General features: G+C 44.3%; 2 protein-coding genes across 7 annotated transcripts in view; one reads left to right on the top strand and one right to left on the bottom strand.

Annotated features, from left to right (window-relative positions):
- Positions 1–517: 517 nt before the first annotated feature.
- SOD1 (superoxide dismutase 1) lies at positions 518–14,431 on the top strand. The gene is made up of 5 exons (XM_010590320.3): positions 518–676; positions 4,638–4,731; positions 6,095–6,164; positions 6,979–7,096; positions 8,348–14,431. Exons 1-5 carry the CDS (start codon positions 605–607, stop codon positions 8,456–8,458), a joined length of 465 nt encoding a protein of 154 aa, XP_010588622.1. The 5' UTR covers positions 518–604; the 3' UTR covers positions 8,459–14,431.
- Positions 11,294–18,695, bottom strand: part of SCAF4 (SR-related CTD associated factor 4) — a 59,489-nt gene continuing 52,087 nt past the window's right edge. For all 6 annotated transcript variants that reach the window (XM_064273180.1, XM_064273182.1, XM_064273179.1 and 3 more), the window contains one exon: positions 11,294–12,219. In XM_064273180.1, coding sequence (XP_064129250.1) covers positions 11,294–12,219 — 926 coding nt within the window. The remainder of the gene's footprint in view (positions 12,220–18,695) is intronic.

Here is an 18,695-nt window from a genome sequence, read left to right on the forward strand (position 1 = left end):
GCAGGGATAGGAAGAAAGGAGATGTCAGGGATTGAGATGTACAGGTTTTATACACCACCAAAAAACCAAAAAGCAAAACAGTAAAAAATGAACACTACAAAAAAGCAGCCAGCTTGTGGCGTCCCGATTTCTCCATAAGAAATGCGACAATGGGAGACCCAAATCAGTTATACCTAATGTTTTTCTAGACAACAGGACTTCCAATCTTCAAGGCGTACCACATCTACCTCATTTTTCCAAATTCACGTACTGCAACCCACCATCACAGCCCTTGGAGTTAAAAGGCTGTTTTTTCACTCGGTGTCGGGTTTCTAAACGTTTGTCCCCGGAGGGGCGGAGGGAGCAGCAGGTGAGGACGCGGAGGGAAAGTGGCCGCTCGGCCCCGCCCCCGGCCAATTGCGTGCCGGTGCTGCGGCGGGGGCGGCCGTACGCGCGCGGCTATTGGTTCTGGGCCCGGGTAGGCGGGGATTCGAATCTGGCGTATAAAGTCCCCGCGGCGGGGCTCGCTGGCTTTTCGCTGGCGACTGCTGCCGCGTGATCTTGTCGCGCCGCCCCGCTCCCTCTTCGCGCCCTCGGAGCCGGACCGGAGAGTGCCTCGCGAGTCATGACGACCAAGGCCGTGTGTGTGCTGAAGGGCGACGGCCCGGTGGCGGGCACCGTCTACTTCGAGCAGAAGGCAAGGCTGGCGCGGAGGCCCGGCGAGGCCGCGCCCGGAGGCCCGCGCACCTGCGCCCCGACCGTCCCGGGCCTGGGCGGCCGCCGCCACCGCCACCGCCGCCGCCGCCCGGGGCTCTGTCCGAGTCCCGCGTCGCCTCGGGCCGCCCGCGTGCGGCCGCCAAGTGCTGAGTCATCGGGCGGGCCGGCGCTGCGGGGCTGGGCCTGGGCGGGGCGCGGGGCTGGGGGCTGCCTCCAGCGCGCCTCCGCCTGGGGGGCTGCAGGCCGGGTGGGCGCTGACGTTCGTGAAGAGGATGTGGCCTTCCCTGCACGCTTGTTTTTTTGCTCCTGTGGGTCACGGGGCCGGTGCTGGGGGCCCGCGAGGCGACCTAGGATTGTCGCATTTTCCGCCCCTTCGGGGATACCTTTCCGCCTTCATCTCTAGGTCAGGGCTCTGCAGACTGCGGCCCGCGGGCGTAGGCAGCCGGTGGCAGGCTTTTGTGCAGCCCCCGAGCTGAGAATGGTTTGCGTATTTTTAAAGGGCTGTGCAAAAAGCAATCTGCGACATAGCTCGTCTGTGGCCTTGTAGAGAAGAGTTCGCAGACCTCTGCCAGCCTGTTCTAGGTCACGCGGTCAGGCCGCAGTGGCAAAGGTGGCCTTGGGCAAAGCTCTTTTCCTCCTTCAAAGTTCCCAAAGCCAGAGGTGTAACTGACTCACCGGTTGGCGTATTTCTAGAGCAGTCGTTCTGAACCCTGGATGCACAGTAGACTTATACCGGTGCCCAACCCCAGGCCAATTCTATCAGATTCTCGGGGGACGCAGTCTGAGCATTGCCATTGTCAGTGTGCACCCAGGATTGAGAACCACTCTGGGTAGTCGTTAGTGGATGGGGCTGGGGATTTGGAAGTTAGAAGGCCTGGTGTGTTTCCACTACATTGGGTTGTAAGACTGGTCTTGGAGCGTTCCTTTAACCAAATTCTCTGTAAAGTGGCTCTGAAATTGCTCTATCAATAAGCAGGTAGGTTGTTGAGGTGGTCAAAGGTAAACTTCTGAACAAATCTTGAAAAGTATACAGGAATATTCATTATCAATAATATTGCAAAACACATAGCGTGCTAGGGAATTACTTGTGATAAGACTGTCCCTGAGCCTTAGTGAGGTTGCCACCTGGCAGAAGGTTGTGTTGTGCTTGGCTTAATCTTGGGAGAATTTGTAATATATGAATGAGATGTAATCTTTAAAGTGATTTACAGAAATGTGGGAGGACAGGAGCAGTAATCTAGGTAAACATCCGACCTGTGAAGTGGTGGCGAGGGAGAATTTATATTCAAGAGTAATTTTCTTTTAAGTGGTTCCCAAATTTTGGGGACAGTTTTAGTATTGACTAAATTTCGCTGTGTTTTGTCAGGCTTCTCTTGCCTCCTCTCCTCACGTATGTCACTGATACCAGAGAATCAGAGAAACCTCTGAGGGACCTTTTCCTTCTGGCGACCAAGAAATAATTCGGGCCAGGTCAGCGAAAGTATGTGCTTCAGAGGCCCCTGTAGCTTTTTCCTCCCTAGGCAGCTTGCAGAGGAGCCCTTGTGGTGCAGAGGTTAAAGCACTTGGCTGCTAAAGGAAAGGTCAGTGATTTGAACACACCGGCTGCTCCCCGGGACAGAGATGTGGCAATCTGATTCCGTAAAGATGACATACAGCCTTGGAAACCCTATGGGGCAGTTCTACTCTGTCCTGTAGGATTGCTCTGAGTCAGAATTGACTCAATGGCAGTGGGTTTTTCGTTTTTTTTTTACTAGTTGCTAGGCAGTAGTTTTTAGGGAGCCCTGGTGGTACAGTGGTTAAGAGGTCAGCTGCTAACTAAAAGGTTGGTTCAAGCCCACCAGCTGCTCCTCGGGAGAAAGATGTGGCTGTCCACTTCTGTAAAGATTTACAGCCTTGGAAACCCTACGGGGCAGTTGTATCTGCTGTGTCCTGTAGGGTCTCTATGAGTCGAAATCGACTTGACGGCAGAGGGTTTGGTTTGGTTGTACCATGGCTGAGCACTCGGCTGCTAACTGAAAAGTTGTAAGTTGGAACCTGCCAGCTACCACGTGGGAGAAAGACCTAGTGATCTGCTTCCTAAAGACTACATCCTAAAAAATATGGGGCAGTTCTACTCTGTCCTGTAGGATCGGTGAGCCAGCATCCACACAACAGCAGTGGGTTTGGTTTGGGCAGCTTGCTTGTTTGCCTCTTTAAGCTCCTAGCTTCGTTTCGGTGGTGCTGTTGGTACTTAATTAAAAACCTTTGGGTAGTCATCCAGTACAGCTCTCCAGGTATACACGTGTAATACATTTGCTATAAACTATTCGGTTTGGCCTATAAAGTTTTGGACTAGTTGCGAACTTAAAAATCCGATTTTTTAACCTAAAAGCCCAAATTCCTAGCTTTTCTTCATCTGTCCATACTGAACCTTCATGGGTCCTGGACAACATTGCTGAAGCTATTGATGTCCCCTTTGCTTCCCTGGGAGCCTGGTGGGGCAGTGGTTAAGAGCTTGGCTCCTAGCTCCCCTTCCCCACCCGCCCAAAAAAAAGGCCGGCAGTTCACATCCACTGGCTGCTCCTTGGAAACCTGTGGGGCAGTTCTGTTCTGTCCTGGGGTTGCTGTGAGTCTGAATCGACAGCAACGATTTGCTTCCCTGACCTGTTTTGCGGATTTGAGGTAGTGCCCTGGCCCCTATGGGCGGTCATACCCTTGTAGCTCACTGTTGAATAGCTGCTTTGTGCGATACCCATTAAACAGAGGCTTAAAAGTACCATCAAGTGTATATGCTCTTGATAAAACAGCCTCTCTTGAGGGATAAGAGTCACATTTGAGTTTTCCAAAACTGAAGATTATATTGAGAAGAATCATAGTCATCATAGAATCAGAAAGAAAAGAAAAAAGGCAGCAGTTGTTAGAACCCTTTAAGCAGTGGTGTTTATCCAGTGGAAAGTTAGATCCTCAAGGCTAATGTGTCTTCTGACCGTTGGCACAGGCTATTTAAGAACGGACGGAGCTGGGAACAGACCGCAGCCCCTGGGTGCCTGTGAGGTGCGGATGCTATGCAGCTGTAGTAGGGGCTTCCTTGTTGTCAGCAGGTGGCCACGCAGTGATGCGCACACCACCGCTGCCTCGGTGCCCTGGTTTTCACCTGCTCTAGTATTTTTGTCCTTTCTTTTTGGTTTCAGCAGTTACAGTGGAAAGGTTATCGAGGTTTTGAGGCCTAAGAAGACTTGAGAAAACAGTGTCTATAGTTAGACTAGAGTCACCCCTCTGGGGCAGCGGGACAGGATATCTTCTGACTACTTTTCAAAAAAAAAAAAAATGATGGAAGCTCTTAAACACCCACTGAGTAGAGAGCAGAGATTAGTGCTCCAAGAACAGGCAGTTGGACGTTTTCCAGAATGACATTTGGTAGCAAAAGCAAACCTGTATGTATCAGTCTAACGTTAAGCACACCCTGCACCCTGCTGGCTGCCTGCTAGGTGCTTTGTATATGCTGTTTGACTTGACCGTCTTTCCGGCCGCAGGGTCCTGGCCAGCGAGCATTAGAAGGTGACTGTCATCTCGCTGTTGATGAAACGCTGAGGCCGAGAGCCATTGGGGCGGAGTGGGTTAACCAGTCAGCAAGGTGCACGGGCTTCCTTGTGCATCCTTCCTAATCTGTCATCACAATTTTACGTGGGTTTCAAAGATGTGGGAAGCAGGTGAATATTGTGTCCGACAGATTAGGAAGGAAGCACAGGAAGCCTGTGAGGACCTCGCTTAGTGGGTGATCCGGCCCTGCTTAGGTGGCTTGCTGGAGGCTCACACTAGAAAGTGGTGGGCCTGCGATTTGGACCCGGGTTGTTTTGACTCTCAAGCCTTTGTTCTTTCCACAATTATTGCGAGTTACAGAGATAAAGTATTTTCTTTCTTTAGAAGCTCTTGCTCACTCAAACTTTGCTCTTTGAATGAAGGGAGACGGGTCCGTCAAGGTTTGGGGAAAAATCAAAGGACTGACGGAAGGCCTCCATGGATTCCACGTTCACCAGTTTGGAGATAATACACAAGGTGGGTGTTGTGCTGGTCTGTTAACCCTACTAGCCAACCTCATAAGATAAACAGGCGAGTAGGGTAACCCCTAAGCATTAAAATCCTTAACACTTAAAACAGTCAAAACAACTGTGAAGGTCAACCCTGGTGATGCCTAAGCGTGGAAAGAAAGGGGAGGGAGCCGGTGGTTTTCTTACTGTCGTGATTTGGGCTTGATTATGTAAGAGCCTCAGGTGTTTTTTAGAAAACAAAATCTAAGCTGCTTCCCTGTCCTCTGTAGCGAGCCCAGGTGTCTGAGCTGGGGGCTGAGGGTGGGTGTTGAAGGCACCAGGTCTGCATTTCTCTCTGTTACCCTGTAAGAGTAGCCCCATGCCATGCTCCCCAGCACAAGGTCTTCCTGGGACAGAAGCAGGACACAGACTGAAAACGCAGGATGGATTCTCGGTACTTTGGAAGAGTTTCATTTTCTCAATTTGGAATTAGACGCAAGTTAACGAACGTTTATGGGTTAAAGTGCATTTAGTGATCATTTGCTCTATTTGTGTAATAATCTGAATTTAGTGTTTGTAGACTTTTTGTGATAACTTGATTCATTTGCTGGACATTGCTGTTATTTTTCCAAAATTTTGTTCCAAATAATGATTTAATGACCAGGTTTGATTTGTTTCAGTAATTACTGAAATTCCCCAGGTTGCTTCTTAATTTCTCCATCTCTGGCTTTGGGGTGATTGCTGTGTAATTTTATCTTACTCTGCTGCTTCCTGTAACTTGCTGGGCGTCCTCCCTGTGTGGGACCCCTTCTGACTCATAGTGACCCTATAGGACAGAGTAGAACTGCCCCAGAGGGTTTCCAGGGAGCAGCTGGTGAATTTGAACTGCCAACCTCTTGGTTAGCAGCCGAGCTCTTAACCACTGTGCCACCAGGGCTCCAGAGGCTGGGTACGGGGGCGTAGATAATGGAAATTTTCCACCGGCTGCTGAATGAAGAATGCCATGTCATGAAAGAACCCCTGCACTGCAGGCAGTTGTATTCTGTGTGAACAGCACCCCCTCTGCATGGAGTGCCATTTACAAAGCATAGTCTGAGTGCCGCCCCCTGGAGTTGTGCCAGGCAGGCAGCGACCTTGGCTCCTGGACGTAAGTTGTTGTGTTAGATTCTGCATGCACCAAGTAATTCATTGCAGGAGACGTTTTACCAGTGTCATGTAGAAGTTAGAACCTGTCTCTACGCGCTTCTCGCTGTGTTTATACTGAGTGTTACTAGAAGCCGCCATGATCCAGGTCGTATTTTCTCCATTGGAGGTTTAAGCAGTGATCAGTTTCTTTTTAGAATGTTGATTAATAATTGAGCTCCCCTCGTGTTTTGTGTATATGTGAATAGGCTGTACCAGTGCTGGTCCTCACTTTAATCCTCAGTCCAAAAAACATGGTGGGCCCAAGTCTGAAGAGAGGTGAGTGACAAGGCGCCGACTCATGCTGAAATAATGGTGATGGGTTTTTGGGTCGATGTGGGTGTGCTACTTCCCAGTTGCTGCTAACGTAATTGAGTGGTCGCCCCCCCCACAGCCCCTGTCCCTTGAGTGCTAGAGTGGCTCACTCACTAGCTAGGGAGTTGACAAATGGGAACGCTTAAAATAATTTGGTTTTGTAGCATTTATTGAATACAGAACTAATAAAAGTGCCAGAGGGAACCAATACAGAAAATGTCATGAATAACAGTACTGTCAACCGTTAGGGAAATAAAACCACCATTGTGAAACATGAGAAGCTTCCCTAGGTAAAATCTGATACTGAAAACTAGGTGAGGCCCATTTGCTTGTGTATGTTTTCTGAGAGCCTCCCAGGAAGACTTTAAGGACGAGGATTAATTTATACCAGAGGCCTGGGGGGATAGCCGTTTTAGCTGTGTCAGTAACCCACAGGCACAGCTCAGCAACTGAAGTTTACCCTTTGGTACTTTACGTCTAAAATTAGAGGTATGCCTCCTCTTCACCTGTGACTCTGCCAATACATCACTTTGTAGACCTGAAGCCTTTTTTGAAGAGCTGTGTGTCTAGAATGCCTAGGTACTTGTTTTCAGATTTGATTTGTATGTTTCCAAAATTCTGTCTATCCGGAAAGGTGGGTCTCATTTGATACTATAAAGATTAAAACCTCTCAGCCCACCCTTAGGTATCTAACTCCACCAATTTTTAGTTTAGCAATGAACTTGCCTGATGTTAAGTGGAAATCAGCCCTAACCCATCTGATGGTTTTCAATGTAAGGCATGTTGGAGACCTGGGCAATGTGACTGCTGACAAGGATGGCGTGGCCGACGTGTGTATTGAAGACTCTGTGATCTCGCTCACAGGAAGCAATTCTATCATTGGCCGCACCATGGTGGTAAGTATTCATATGATCATGATATGCCTAAAACTTCTCCTAACAAACATACAGGCTTGTATCTTTTGTAGTTTTGTGATGATTGATTCCAGTTTCTTAGTGTCCACAGAAATTGCACTTTTAGTTCAGATTAGGAAAAAAGCGGTTAGCTTATTTGATGAGTACAGTGAAAACGGATCAGTTTGTCTAGATCAGTTGCTAAGAGGCAGTAATAAAGCAGGTTATATTTGATCATATTAGACCTAACTTGGGGAAACAGAAAGTAGTCTTTCTAGTATTAAAACTGCCAGATTTTCTAGCCACGACCAGGTTTCTCCTGCCTAAACTCAGCAATGGACCTCAGCACTGATGTTCAAGTTTAGGTTACCACATTTACTGTGGGAAGGAGTCGCCCCACCTTACTCGGGAGCGGCATCTGGTTCTCGCAAAACCCACCTGTGGTGCCTGCTCTTCTGCCTACCCCTGGGGACAGTGAGCGTTCAGTAGTCACTTTTAGTTGGCATTTTACCCTTTGAATTTTCTTCAGCAGTAGTTGTGAAGCAGAAAAATCATATTTGCCAATGTTTGGTGAAAAAAATTTACAATTCATTCTTTAAATAGTTTGATATTTTGGGGATTACCTGGAACCCTGGTGGCACAGTGACTAAGAGCTCAGCTGCTAACCAAAAGGTGGCAGTTTGAATCCACCGTCTGCTCCTTGGAAACCCTAAGGGGCAGTTCTGCTCTGTCCCATAGGGTTGCTGTGAGTTGGAATCCTCTCGACGGCAAGGGGTTTGGGTTTTTTGGTTTTGTTATTTATAGCCCTCGACTTCTATTAGGCAGGAGCTTTCGATAGTTTTGTTTATTCACTTTTTTTTTTTCACAGCAATTTATACTATAAAAGAAAGACTACTATAACTGAGGTTACAATATCTTACTTTGGAGGATTACGACCAGCATGTTGTGGCCTGTAACAATTGTTTGAGTTTTTGGTATTTAATTTAGAAATAGCAGCATTGGCCTAGGGTTCAAACTGAAGGTAACTTGTGCCTCTTAGAATAGATTTGCACCATTAAGAAAAACCTTTAAGTAGCAGTTTCTACTTTTATTACTGGATTAAATACTAGTATATTTCTTTAGTAATAGGATTATTTTAGTACGTTTTCTTAACTAAAGTAATATTAAGTGGTTCTTAAAGGTCTTTGGGTGTTGTTGGGAAGAAGTGGTAATTTCTTTATAGCCCATAGTTACGTGTTCTTAAATTTTTCAAAGATCCATGAAAAAGCGGATGACTTGGGCCAAGGTGGAAATGAAGAAAGCACCAAGACAGGCAATGCTGGAGGTCGTCTGGCTTGTGGTGTGATTGGGATCGCGCCCCAATAAACCTTCCTTAGGACGTGGTCTGAGACCTAGTAACTACTCATCTGTCTTCTTGTTAGCTGTAGGAATTTAACTTGGCAAACATTAAACACTGTACTCTTGAAAAGTTTAACTGTATGATTTTGTTTTTGCTTTTTTTGCTTTAAGTACTTGTAATGAGAAATGATTTCTGACCACTTGAAAGATTGTATAGTTTTATAAAACTGTTAAAATGTCTGTTTCAGTGATCTCTGTATTTTGCCAAACTTATAGTCACATAAGGGTATTAAACATAACTGTCTTAATTTCTTCAAGTCTCAAGTCTTTGAATAAAGCAGACACCCTATATGGCACTATTACCTTGAGTTTGTTAAAGAATCCGAGTTGAAATTGTAAATTCACACCCATACTCATTAGATCTTGGATGGAACAAGTTTAGTAACATGGTGATTTCATAGAGTTTGCTTTTGAAAGTATTTTAAATAAGGCCATCAGTGTGTACAAAAGACCAACATCTTTTAGCCAAGACTGAACCTGACCAGCTTGATCTTAGACAAATGGGTTTTTCTTGGCCAATTTCTGGAAAATTAAGATAGCTTCCCACTTAACTACTAAGCATTTTGATTAAAGTATCTAAGTTTATTAGGTGCTAAAGTAGATGCTATAGTTTAAGAGAGACCCTTGGTAACTCTTGAAATTGTAAAGGGCCAGTTATAGCTTTGGTTAGGTAAGAGATCAATTCACCTACCTGCCAAGATGGCACGTATTCCACTTGTGAAGGTCTGTGACCATTGTAGAAGTTGGCAAAATCTTTCACATTAGCCCTTTGAAGAACTATACAGTATATATTGTAACATGGAGCCAAAGAAATGTCTGACTGGGTTCTGACCATTTAAAACTCCTAAGGACTCACATACCCAGTTAAGGTAGTCACGTCTATTTGTCTTAATGCAAGTATGTACCTGTGAAAGAACATTTCTAGATGAGAGATGCTAACGTGACTTGTAGCTGACTGTGTTACAGCTGTCAGTTGGGTATTGCAGAATATTGTTAGAAGCCAGGAATAAACCACAATTCTGTTAAATACATAATGTACTTTATCAACTCTAGGTCATTTGGGAGAGGAAGAGCAACACTGGAGAAAAAGTTTGTAGTATCTTCAAAATTTTAAGTTGGTGATAAAAAACCATGATCACAACAAGTGGTTAAAACGACCAGTTCAGGTAAAGAATTTAAAAACCAGACAGCGTTGAACAGTCTTCACTAATGTACAATTTGTTGCACATGTGAGGTGAGACTCACACAGAAAGACTCACCTGTGACTTTAAGGCCCCACTGTCAGGGTTGTAACTGTCATGTGCAAATAGGTCTCAATTCTTTCAACGGGGAATTGGCGCTGCATGTCCTTGAGGTCTGGACACTCAGATGTGTCTCCAGTCTCAGGGTCTAACTTTTAAACTTCTCAGCCAACAGAAAGCAAGGACAAATTTTGTAATTTTAGTCTACAGGTGTGAGATTTCCTCTTATTTTCTAATGGCAGGAACACAGGAACATTTTTCCAGGTGGTCTATCAAAACAAAAGATCTTGCCGCAGAGAACTATGTACAAACCCAAGCAGAAAAGCAGCTTCCCCTGAGGATGAGGGCAAAGGAGAAATTACCTGCCCAGCAGACTGGAATGAGGAATGTTTACAATAACGAGGTCATAAATACTTGGATTTTCCTTGGCACCAGGCACTGGGTAAGCGGTTGTACCTAACTGCTTTTCTGTACCTACTGCAAGATAAAGGCTAGATTTGGCTTTGGCTGTCTCCCTGTATTAATTCCTGGATAACCTACCACTATTCTTCCTAGTTAACCCAACAATTTGAACCGAAAGAGAAAATATTTCATGTGTGGCAAAAAGTTCCGTCTACCTCTGCCCAGCAGGAGAGTTTAAAAAAAACAAAAATGCAAAGAAAGACAACAGGCATGGCTTGCAGGAAACAGAAGTTGCATTTAAGTCCTTACATGTGTTAAGACAAAAAGCTTTTAGGTTGCAAATATTAACTTTATCCTTTTAAAAAATTTCATGGGCTGGTTAAAAAAAAACAAAACACCCAATCTTCTAAACATGTAATACCCAGGCAATCACCTTATAGTACAGTGCAACATGGTATGATCCATCTTCTCCCCCAGCAAAACAGCTCTTTACAAGTTAGGGCAACATTTACCACAAAGCCAACGGGGGAGAATCCACCTTGACTGAATTGCAAACACTAACAATGAGCATCATAATTAACATTAAAACCGCTAACTTTACCTTATGATTGAAATGCCAAAAATCAAAAGTATTACAAGTGAAAAGTGTTGGAGAATAACTGCATAAAGATGTCTGCTTCCACCTTAGTCTAATTTAGACTTCAATACAGTACTGACAGCTCAAACTTTGATGCTGTGAACAATCTTCTTCCACCTCAGTGCAGCGTAGGAAAAATAGCACACGTTAAAGAAGTTTGTTACGAAAATAGAGTTTATTAAAAACATCCCTACTATTTTGAAGAGCTTTCACCATTACCTTGTCTTTAAATTAAAAAAAAAAAAAAAAAAAAAATAGCACTTCTAATTACGGTTTGTAAACTTTTTAAAGTCAAAACTTTAAAAAAGTTACAGCAAAAAGGGTCATATTTATTCATATTTTCCGTATTTTTTGTTATTTTGTGGCTATTTTTAAATAGAAGGGAAGCAATCAAATTGCTTACAACTCCCCACCAACTACTGCGGGGCTGTGATATAGCAGGAGCAAGTATATTACAGCATCTGTACACCTCACGCTCTACGCTCCGGGAAGAGTCACTGCCACACCTTGGCAAGTTCCAGTCTAACGAGGAGCCTCTGCTGCTGAGCCAGAATCCTTTTCAGGTTCAACGGATGAGGTAGCCTCAGCAGGTGACTCTTCAGAAGGTTTGACAGCTGTGGCCTCGGGCTCCTCCTTATCAAGTTCTGAAACAGTGTCTACATTTCCCACTTGGCTAATGGGAGGTTCAACGACTTTGTTACCACCTGCCCTGTCTGTCACCTCAGGCTTTTCCTTTGCTCGGTTCTCCTCCTTTTCTCTACGAGGCTCTCTATCTCTAGAATCTCTCTCTCTGTCTCGATGCCCACTAGAGCGTCTATTTCTCTCTTCCAAGTCTCTGTGCCTGTCCCGGTCTGGGCTCCTTCTTCCCCACTCTCTCCTTTCACGACTGCTATTATCTCTATCATCATTACGGCTCCCATACCGTTCCCGGTCATTTTCCACCCTATTTCCAAAAGATCTTCTTCCAAACCTTTCTTGGTCTCTACCTGAATTGAACTGCTGCCTGCTATCGTTTCTAAACTGCTGTGGTTGCTGCTGGGCTGGTGGTGGCTGCTGTGAGGGCGGCGGCTGCTGCTGCTGCTGGGGCTGTGGTGGCGGTGGCTGCTGCTGCTGCTGCCTTCCATCTCTGTCTTCAGGGCCCCCTGGGCCCGGGCCTGGGCCCCCAAGCCCTGGCATTCCCCCAGGCCTAACAAAGGGGCCATGAGGTGGAAAGGGACCTTTCATCCCGTGTGGTGGCGGCATTCCAAAGCCCCCTGGTCCTGGCGGTGGCCCTCTATGCATCATATGTGGTGGCATAGGACGGGGTGGCATCAAAGGAAATCGCTGCAGATGAGGCGGAGGCATTCCTGGAGGGCGCTGGAGTGGGATGAGGCCAGGTCGGGCACCAAGGAGACCAGTAGATGGTGCTTGGAGCCCAATCACAGGACCAGGTGCAACTCCTTGAGTGCCTAAAAGGCAACAAAAATCACATAAATAACACAGAACGTGGCATTCTATCTACAACTATTTCTGGTGATGCTTAAAGTTAAAATGAAAACCAATACATATCTGCCATTTCATACCGCTTGCCAGTCTACCTGTCACAAACTCAATGGGAGGGCCCAGTAATAATTCTGGGCCACTCTAAAGACTTTCATTTTCAGTATCTAATATAGGTAAGAGGTCAAAATAAGCTGAAAATTGTAATACACCAACCTTGGGAAAGAGTGTGTCAAAATCTCCTTCTACAGCCTTTCATTATTAGCTTACCACTTGAAGTACTTAAAGCATTTGAGAAACACAGTGTGCTGAAGTCTTCACAGGATAAAGGACTGAACTCAGGATCAGTAACTATCACAGCCAACTGAAGGGTACTGTCACTGACACTCTTACAAAATTTTACACTCAGACTCTAAGTCTTCATTTGACTTGACGCTAGGGAAAGTCCAGTAACAAGGAGCATACAGAGGGAGGTCACTCTGATTCCCCGCTACACTTGAGTCTTACGAAAATGCCTCAGGCAGTTACTATGCAATAAGCAACACATAAACACTAATGTTTACAAAATAAAGATCCATATGCAAATGTCAAGTTTATTTATACAACTCCTTTTTCAAAGGACAGCATCATGTGTAACCTGCTAAGACAAAATGACTACTGAATAATGCTGTTCAGCCATTCGCTTTCAATTCATCCTTCCAAAGGCATCAAGACTGATAAAGCTAGAGCTGCTGAAAGTAACGACCACTTGCTGGCTTTATGCTCCCATTTTCACGAGGGTTTGCTCCTGTTTCACTGTTGAAGAGTTATTGTATGAGTTCAACAATCCATCATTTATAATGACAGAGGAAAGTAGGGATTTTCATTTTGGTTTACCACTTATGTAAAGGCATCATGGTTATCTCCAAATTTTTTTTGCAAATATAAATATCACAAGGCAAATACTATGACCAAAGTTGTTGCTCTGATAACGAAGTGTTCCAGACATTGCCAGAACATGTTACCTAGGTACTACAGGAGGGGGTGGCAAGCGATGATGAGTTTTTAAGATAAATGCTTGTGTGAGCTGACAGAACTCCACCTGAGAGCAAGCCCTATACTTTCATGTTAACAACTTCACAATATTTTTTCTGCGACATGACGTTATTTTATGTCTACAATTGGAACCAGCTCCCTCCCACCCACTTCAGCAAAGTGACAAGTCCTGGATGTTCCTGATGTGCCCACATTTCCTGGACAAATAACGTTAACATGATCAACAAGAATTTCTACTAGTTTTTTGCTACTCAAGTATGTGGTCCAACACCGTTCTGTCAGACTTAACCACTATGTAAACTGCACTTGAAAATGTATGTGTGCCAGTTTATAACTCCTTTAAACACAGACTAATCAGCTTTGGTATTAAAAACCTTTTAAATGCTCAGGAACCTTAGACACGTGCCTCGTTGTTCTGGTTTATAAATTGGAGGATAGTACCTGCCCTTGGGGAGATTTAAATGGGATAAAATACCTAAGAGTGAGCTCTGTGCCTGACTCACAGTTAAATGCTCAAGTTATTATTCTCCACATATTTATTTATACAGGTGATAACCTAATACAAAATATTTAACATAAGCAAAAACACATTTTTCATTTCTGATAAGACCATAATAAATCCCCCCCCCCCCAATATCCACCACAGTTTAAAGTCAAGCACTTTGGTGGTTGGAAAAAATTGAAATACACTGAGCTTTCACATGTCAGGTCTGAAGTTTAGAATTACTAAATACCACACCGAAAAGCCAGAAATGGTGAACTAAATGAACAAGGCAAAGAGAGTCCCTTCAGCCTCTTGTTTGGAAAATCTCAGATGGTGAACTCACACCGAAGTACCGCCTATACCATCTCACAGATGAAAATAAAACTCAGTGGCAGCCTGAAACATTCTTCCCATCATTTAGTGAACGTTTACTGAGTATACGCTAGGTACTGGGATAACAAAAGCACCCAAGACAGGTCCTCCTCACCTTTTAAAGAAGTTTCAACATTTGTGGACTTCAACTCAAAACAACCAACATAAAATGTTCAGTTCATGCCCAGGTATGGTCTCTTGTTATAGAGGCAGGTACCATTATATAGAATCACTTAAAAAAAACAAAAAAAAACCTACCTTTCAAATCAATTTGTATTAGAAAAGGTTTGTTTTCAAGGATCGATCAGTGCTCACTCCACTATGAACGTCAGCGAGGCACATTCACGTACGTTGTCTACAGGCTCAAGAAGCCAAATGACAAATTTGTAACACTAGAAAGATCAAGGAAGGAGGGTTTCATGTCTCACTATGATGGCAGAATTAAGTTGAGTCTTGGGGGCCAATGGGAAGACTCACTCCTGATTTGCCACGATGACTGGCTTTCTCACCTGAACCACACCGGGGAGGTGAAGCGGCCTTGCCCTGCTCTGCCCACCACCAATCTGACAGCAGTCAAAGGATGCAAGGCCATCCCAGCGCTCCGCTGACAGGACAAACCAGGTGACTTTTTTTTTTCTGTATCAAATATAAACTCCACTTTCTAGGGACACATCTCTGAAGTTCTTGATAACATGCATTAATTCACCTATTCTACACATGCGGACATTTGTATCTGGGATTTGCTTAACATGCTGTACACTCGAATTCCTTCCATTTGTAATTAACGCTAGAAACACACATCAGGCTGCATTTCTTTTTTATAAATTCAACTTTTATGGACCAACAAAACTTACAGATTGCCCTGACAGAATATTCCTACAGCCCTAAATGTTGATTTTCAGGTCACATAAGTGGTACCATTACGGATGCTTGTAGGTTTTCTTTTTGCTTATCATTATCTTCTCTTTTTCGCAGTGAACATATATTGCTTTTATAAATTATATTTAATTTAAAAAATCTATCAGGTGGCAGAAACCTTGGTATACACGTTAGCTGAACTATTAGAAAAGCAGACTTATGCGTATACTAGGAATTGTACTAGTTATCCAGGTCAAAAGGGCACTCAGAGCAATTCTTCATTTTATGGACTATATGACATGCAAGATCACTGACAAGTTTTTGAGAGCTGCGAATTTAAAAATTCATTCACATATATACTGAACACCTGCATTTCACATCAGTAACTCTCATGTGCTGGGAAAGAGAAATAAAACATAGTCCCTTCCTTCAGCAGGACAGAGCCTAACAGGAACAGACAAGTAAACAACCGCTGGAGATGGCATGGTACAGCACAAGCTAGTCTAGTCAGACAAAGGCGGAACTGAAAAAGCTGGTGTGTGTGAATGAGTGGGAGCACAGGGGATGTCTGCATTGGGTCTCAAAGGAAGGGACGATTCCAATGCCAACACGAGGAAGGAGGGACGAGAGAGCAGGAACTTTTAAAAAGGTGTTAACAGGGCGAAGCAGCAAAGCTTGTCTCATAGATGAGGTTTGTGTGTCCGGACAGGTGGGCCTGGGTAATTCAGAGTCCTTAACTGGCATGACAAGGAACATGGACTATGACCTGAAGTGATGAAGCAAACCACTGAGTAATTTTTAGGAGATGACCCTTCATTTGTTTTTGAAAGATCCTCCTGGCAGGTAGTATACACGGAAGGTGGCAGAAAACACTCGTGGGTAGTTAGGCTCTTATTCCAAAAATGGGAGACAGAGATGAGACTGAACCTAAGAGAGGTGCTGTCGGAGGGGCAGATTTAAAGATTTAGTGGGCAGGCTGACAGAGTTTAAAAGATAGAGGAACCTAGATCTTATCTCTGAATAACTGTGTAGATGGAGGTGTCAATGCAAGATCAGAACTCGGGAAGGGGAACAATTTTTGGAGAAAGATGAAAAACTTTACAAGGTCATGCTGAGAGTTGGAGGGACCTGGGTAACATACGGTGGGGATGTGCTGAAGAATTTGATTACATGTATATTCAGAGCTCGGAAGAGGAGTCACAGTGGGGTATCTGAACTAACCCACCCAGTGGCTCCACGAATGAGACCCGGCAATCAGCTACCATAAAGATTATAGCCTCGGAAACCGGGTAGGGCACTTCTACTGTAACATGGGGTAGCTGTGAGTCAAAAATCGACTTGACAGCACCTAGCATCACCCTTCGGAACTGGGTGAAGTTTTAAGAGTTCAGACCTGAGGAAATACGACATTAGATAGAAGACCAAAATTTCTAATACACCAAGGTTTTAAGGCTGACCAAAAACACAACCCCAAATGCCTGTATTCAAATTCGAGAATAGGAAATTACACTGGAGTTTAACTCAAAATAATCAAAACTTAACTTTTGATGCTTCCCATGATGAACCAAAAAAGGGTTGCATCACAATTAAAATATAAGTCAAAGTTAAAGGGGAGGTGCCACTGCTACCTAAAGATGCTAACGTGGAAGGAAGAATAAACAAGTACATTAAACGGTCAGAAGAGAGAAGGGCTTGGGGAAGGTTGCTATCATGGCTGGAGTACACTCTGGACCCTGAAATCTTGGGAGAAAATAAATAAGGGATACAAAGGACACATCAGTGAGCAGGGCAAGGACCAGAGCGTAGCCAGGAAGACAAACACAAAACTTACCATAGGTTTGATTAAAAAAAAAAAAAAAGTGACCAACTGCATTGGTTAGTTGAAGATTTCATAGAGAATGTGAAATTTGTGTGGGATCCTTAAAGAAAAAACAGGGATTTGCTTTTTTTTTTTTTTTGCTATGTGAAAACAGGGAGGGAGGAGGCAGAAGGAACATCAATATTCACCGTTTCTCTACCTGTTCTCCGGTGATCTTCGCTTCCATTCTACCAGGGCCACAGCCTCCAGGCAGCCCTGGACTTTTCCTTACCAATACCGTCTTCAGATTTCTCAATTTCATGCATCTCACTCTTTGGTCTCGTTTTTTTTCCAGGTCCTTCTCTCAGGGACTCCTTCCCAGACCATCTTCAATCCCATAGGACCACAGCCCCAGTGCCCTTCACATCTTTACTTCCCCCATTACCTGATGTGGAGTCCATAGTTCTCCCTCACTGTGTATTTACCTGGAAAGACCTCAACAGTGGTTGTGAACACAACTCTCCTCCCTAATCTGTACCTGATCTTCATTGGGGGTGGTTGTTCCTGCCCCCACAACATGCTTATTGATCTCATTTTAAATTTATAACCACAACCGTTTAAGAATGTACTTAATTCTTGGTTGCTAACCAAAAAGGCTGCAGAGGTGCCTTGAAAAAAGGCCTGGAGATTATTTTTTTTAAAAGCCATTGAAAACCGTAGGAAGCAGCTCTACTGACACACGTGGGTTTGCCTTGAGCTGGGGTCTAGTTGACAGCAACTGGTTTTTAATTCTGGCCAGCAACCCTACATTTTCCTAGTCAATTCCCATTCTCCCATCCCTAGATATTTGTATCACATGTTCATGATTCTCCTTAAACCTGTTTACTCTTAGCTGGTTTACTGTATTTTATAACAACTTTACTGAGCTATAATTCCCATAGCCTGCAACTCTCCCATTTAAAGTGTACAATTCTATGGTTTTTAGTATATTCAGAGTTGTGCAACCACTACCACAACCAACTTTACAACTTTTTCATCATCTCAAAAAGAGCCTATATCTATCAGCTGTCACTCCCCATTCTCCACCAGCCCAGGCAACCACATAATCATGGGTTTGCCTATTCTGAACACCTCATATAAACGGAATCATACAAAACTTGTGACTGGCTTCTTATGTTTTTAAAGTTCATCCATGTTGTACTTCATTTGTTCTTATTACAAATATTCCATTATGTGGCTATACCACATTTTATTTAAACACCTTTTCATCCACCTACCTACCAGCACATTTACTGGGGTACCTACATCTGTATTCACACACTCCTGTCTGATCATCTGTGCTCCAAAGGCAAAGCCCTCTATTTGAACCCTGCAACCCATCCCCTCATCTACATAAGAATATCAACCTAGCAATTATCCCTTTTACTGCACCAACATTCTCTTCTCTACTGGAATTTCCAAAGATAAACATGCTGTAATGTCTTTCATCTTTAAAACTGAAAAAAATCACCTACCTCAGCCATATCTCCTCTCAGCTATCATCCCATGTAGCTAACCTCCTCAAAGAGATGTCCACCATCATTGTATACATTTCAGCTCCCATTTTTTCCTGACCCTATATAGTCAGGCTTCTTTACCCATCCATCACTCCAATGAAACCACTCTTCCCAAGGTCACCAGGAGCCTTCATTCTGCTAAACTCAATTGGCTCGTCTCAGCACTCTTCCTTGACTCGCCAGTGGCAACTGACAGTTGATCTCGCCTTCCTTCCTAGGAACTCTGTCCTTGGCGTCCAGAAAATTCCTTTACTTTTGCCTCTGACTTCACTGGCTGTGCCTTCTCAGTCCTCTTTGCTGATTAGAACGGTATAGGACAGTGGTTTACAGGCACGGGCATTG

This window comes from Loxodonta africana, chromosome 20 (assembly GCF_030014295.1).
Source record: "Loxodonta africana isolate mLoxAfr1 chromosome 20, mLoxAfr1.hap2, whole genome shotgun sequence".
NCBI classification, from domain to species: domain Eukaryota; kingdom Metazoa; phylum Chordata; class Mammalia; order Proboscidea; family Elephantidae; genus Loxodonta; species Loxodonta africana.

Coding starts and splice junctions, on each gene's coding strand:
- SOD1 (XM_010590320.3), top strand. CDS start 605: ATGACGACCAAGGCCGTGTGTGTGCTGAAGGGCGACGGCCCGGTGGCG. Junction 6,165..6,978: donor GGGCCCAAGTCTGAAGAGAG/GTGAGTGACAAG, acceptor TTTCAATGTAAG/GCATGTTGGAGACCTGGGCA. Junction 7,097..8,347: donor TCATTGGCCGCACCATGGTG/GTAAGTATTCAT, acceptor AATTTTTCAAAG/ATCCATGAAAAAGCGGATGA.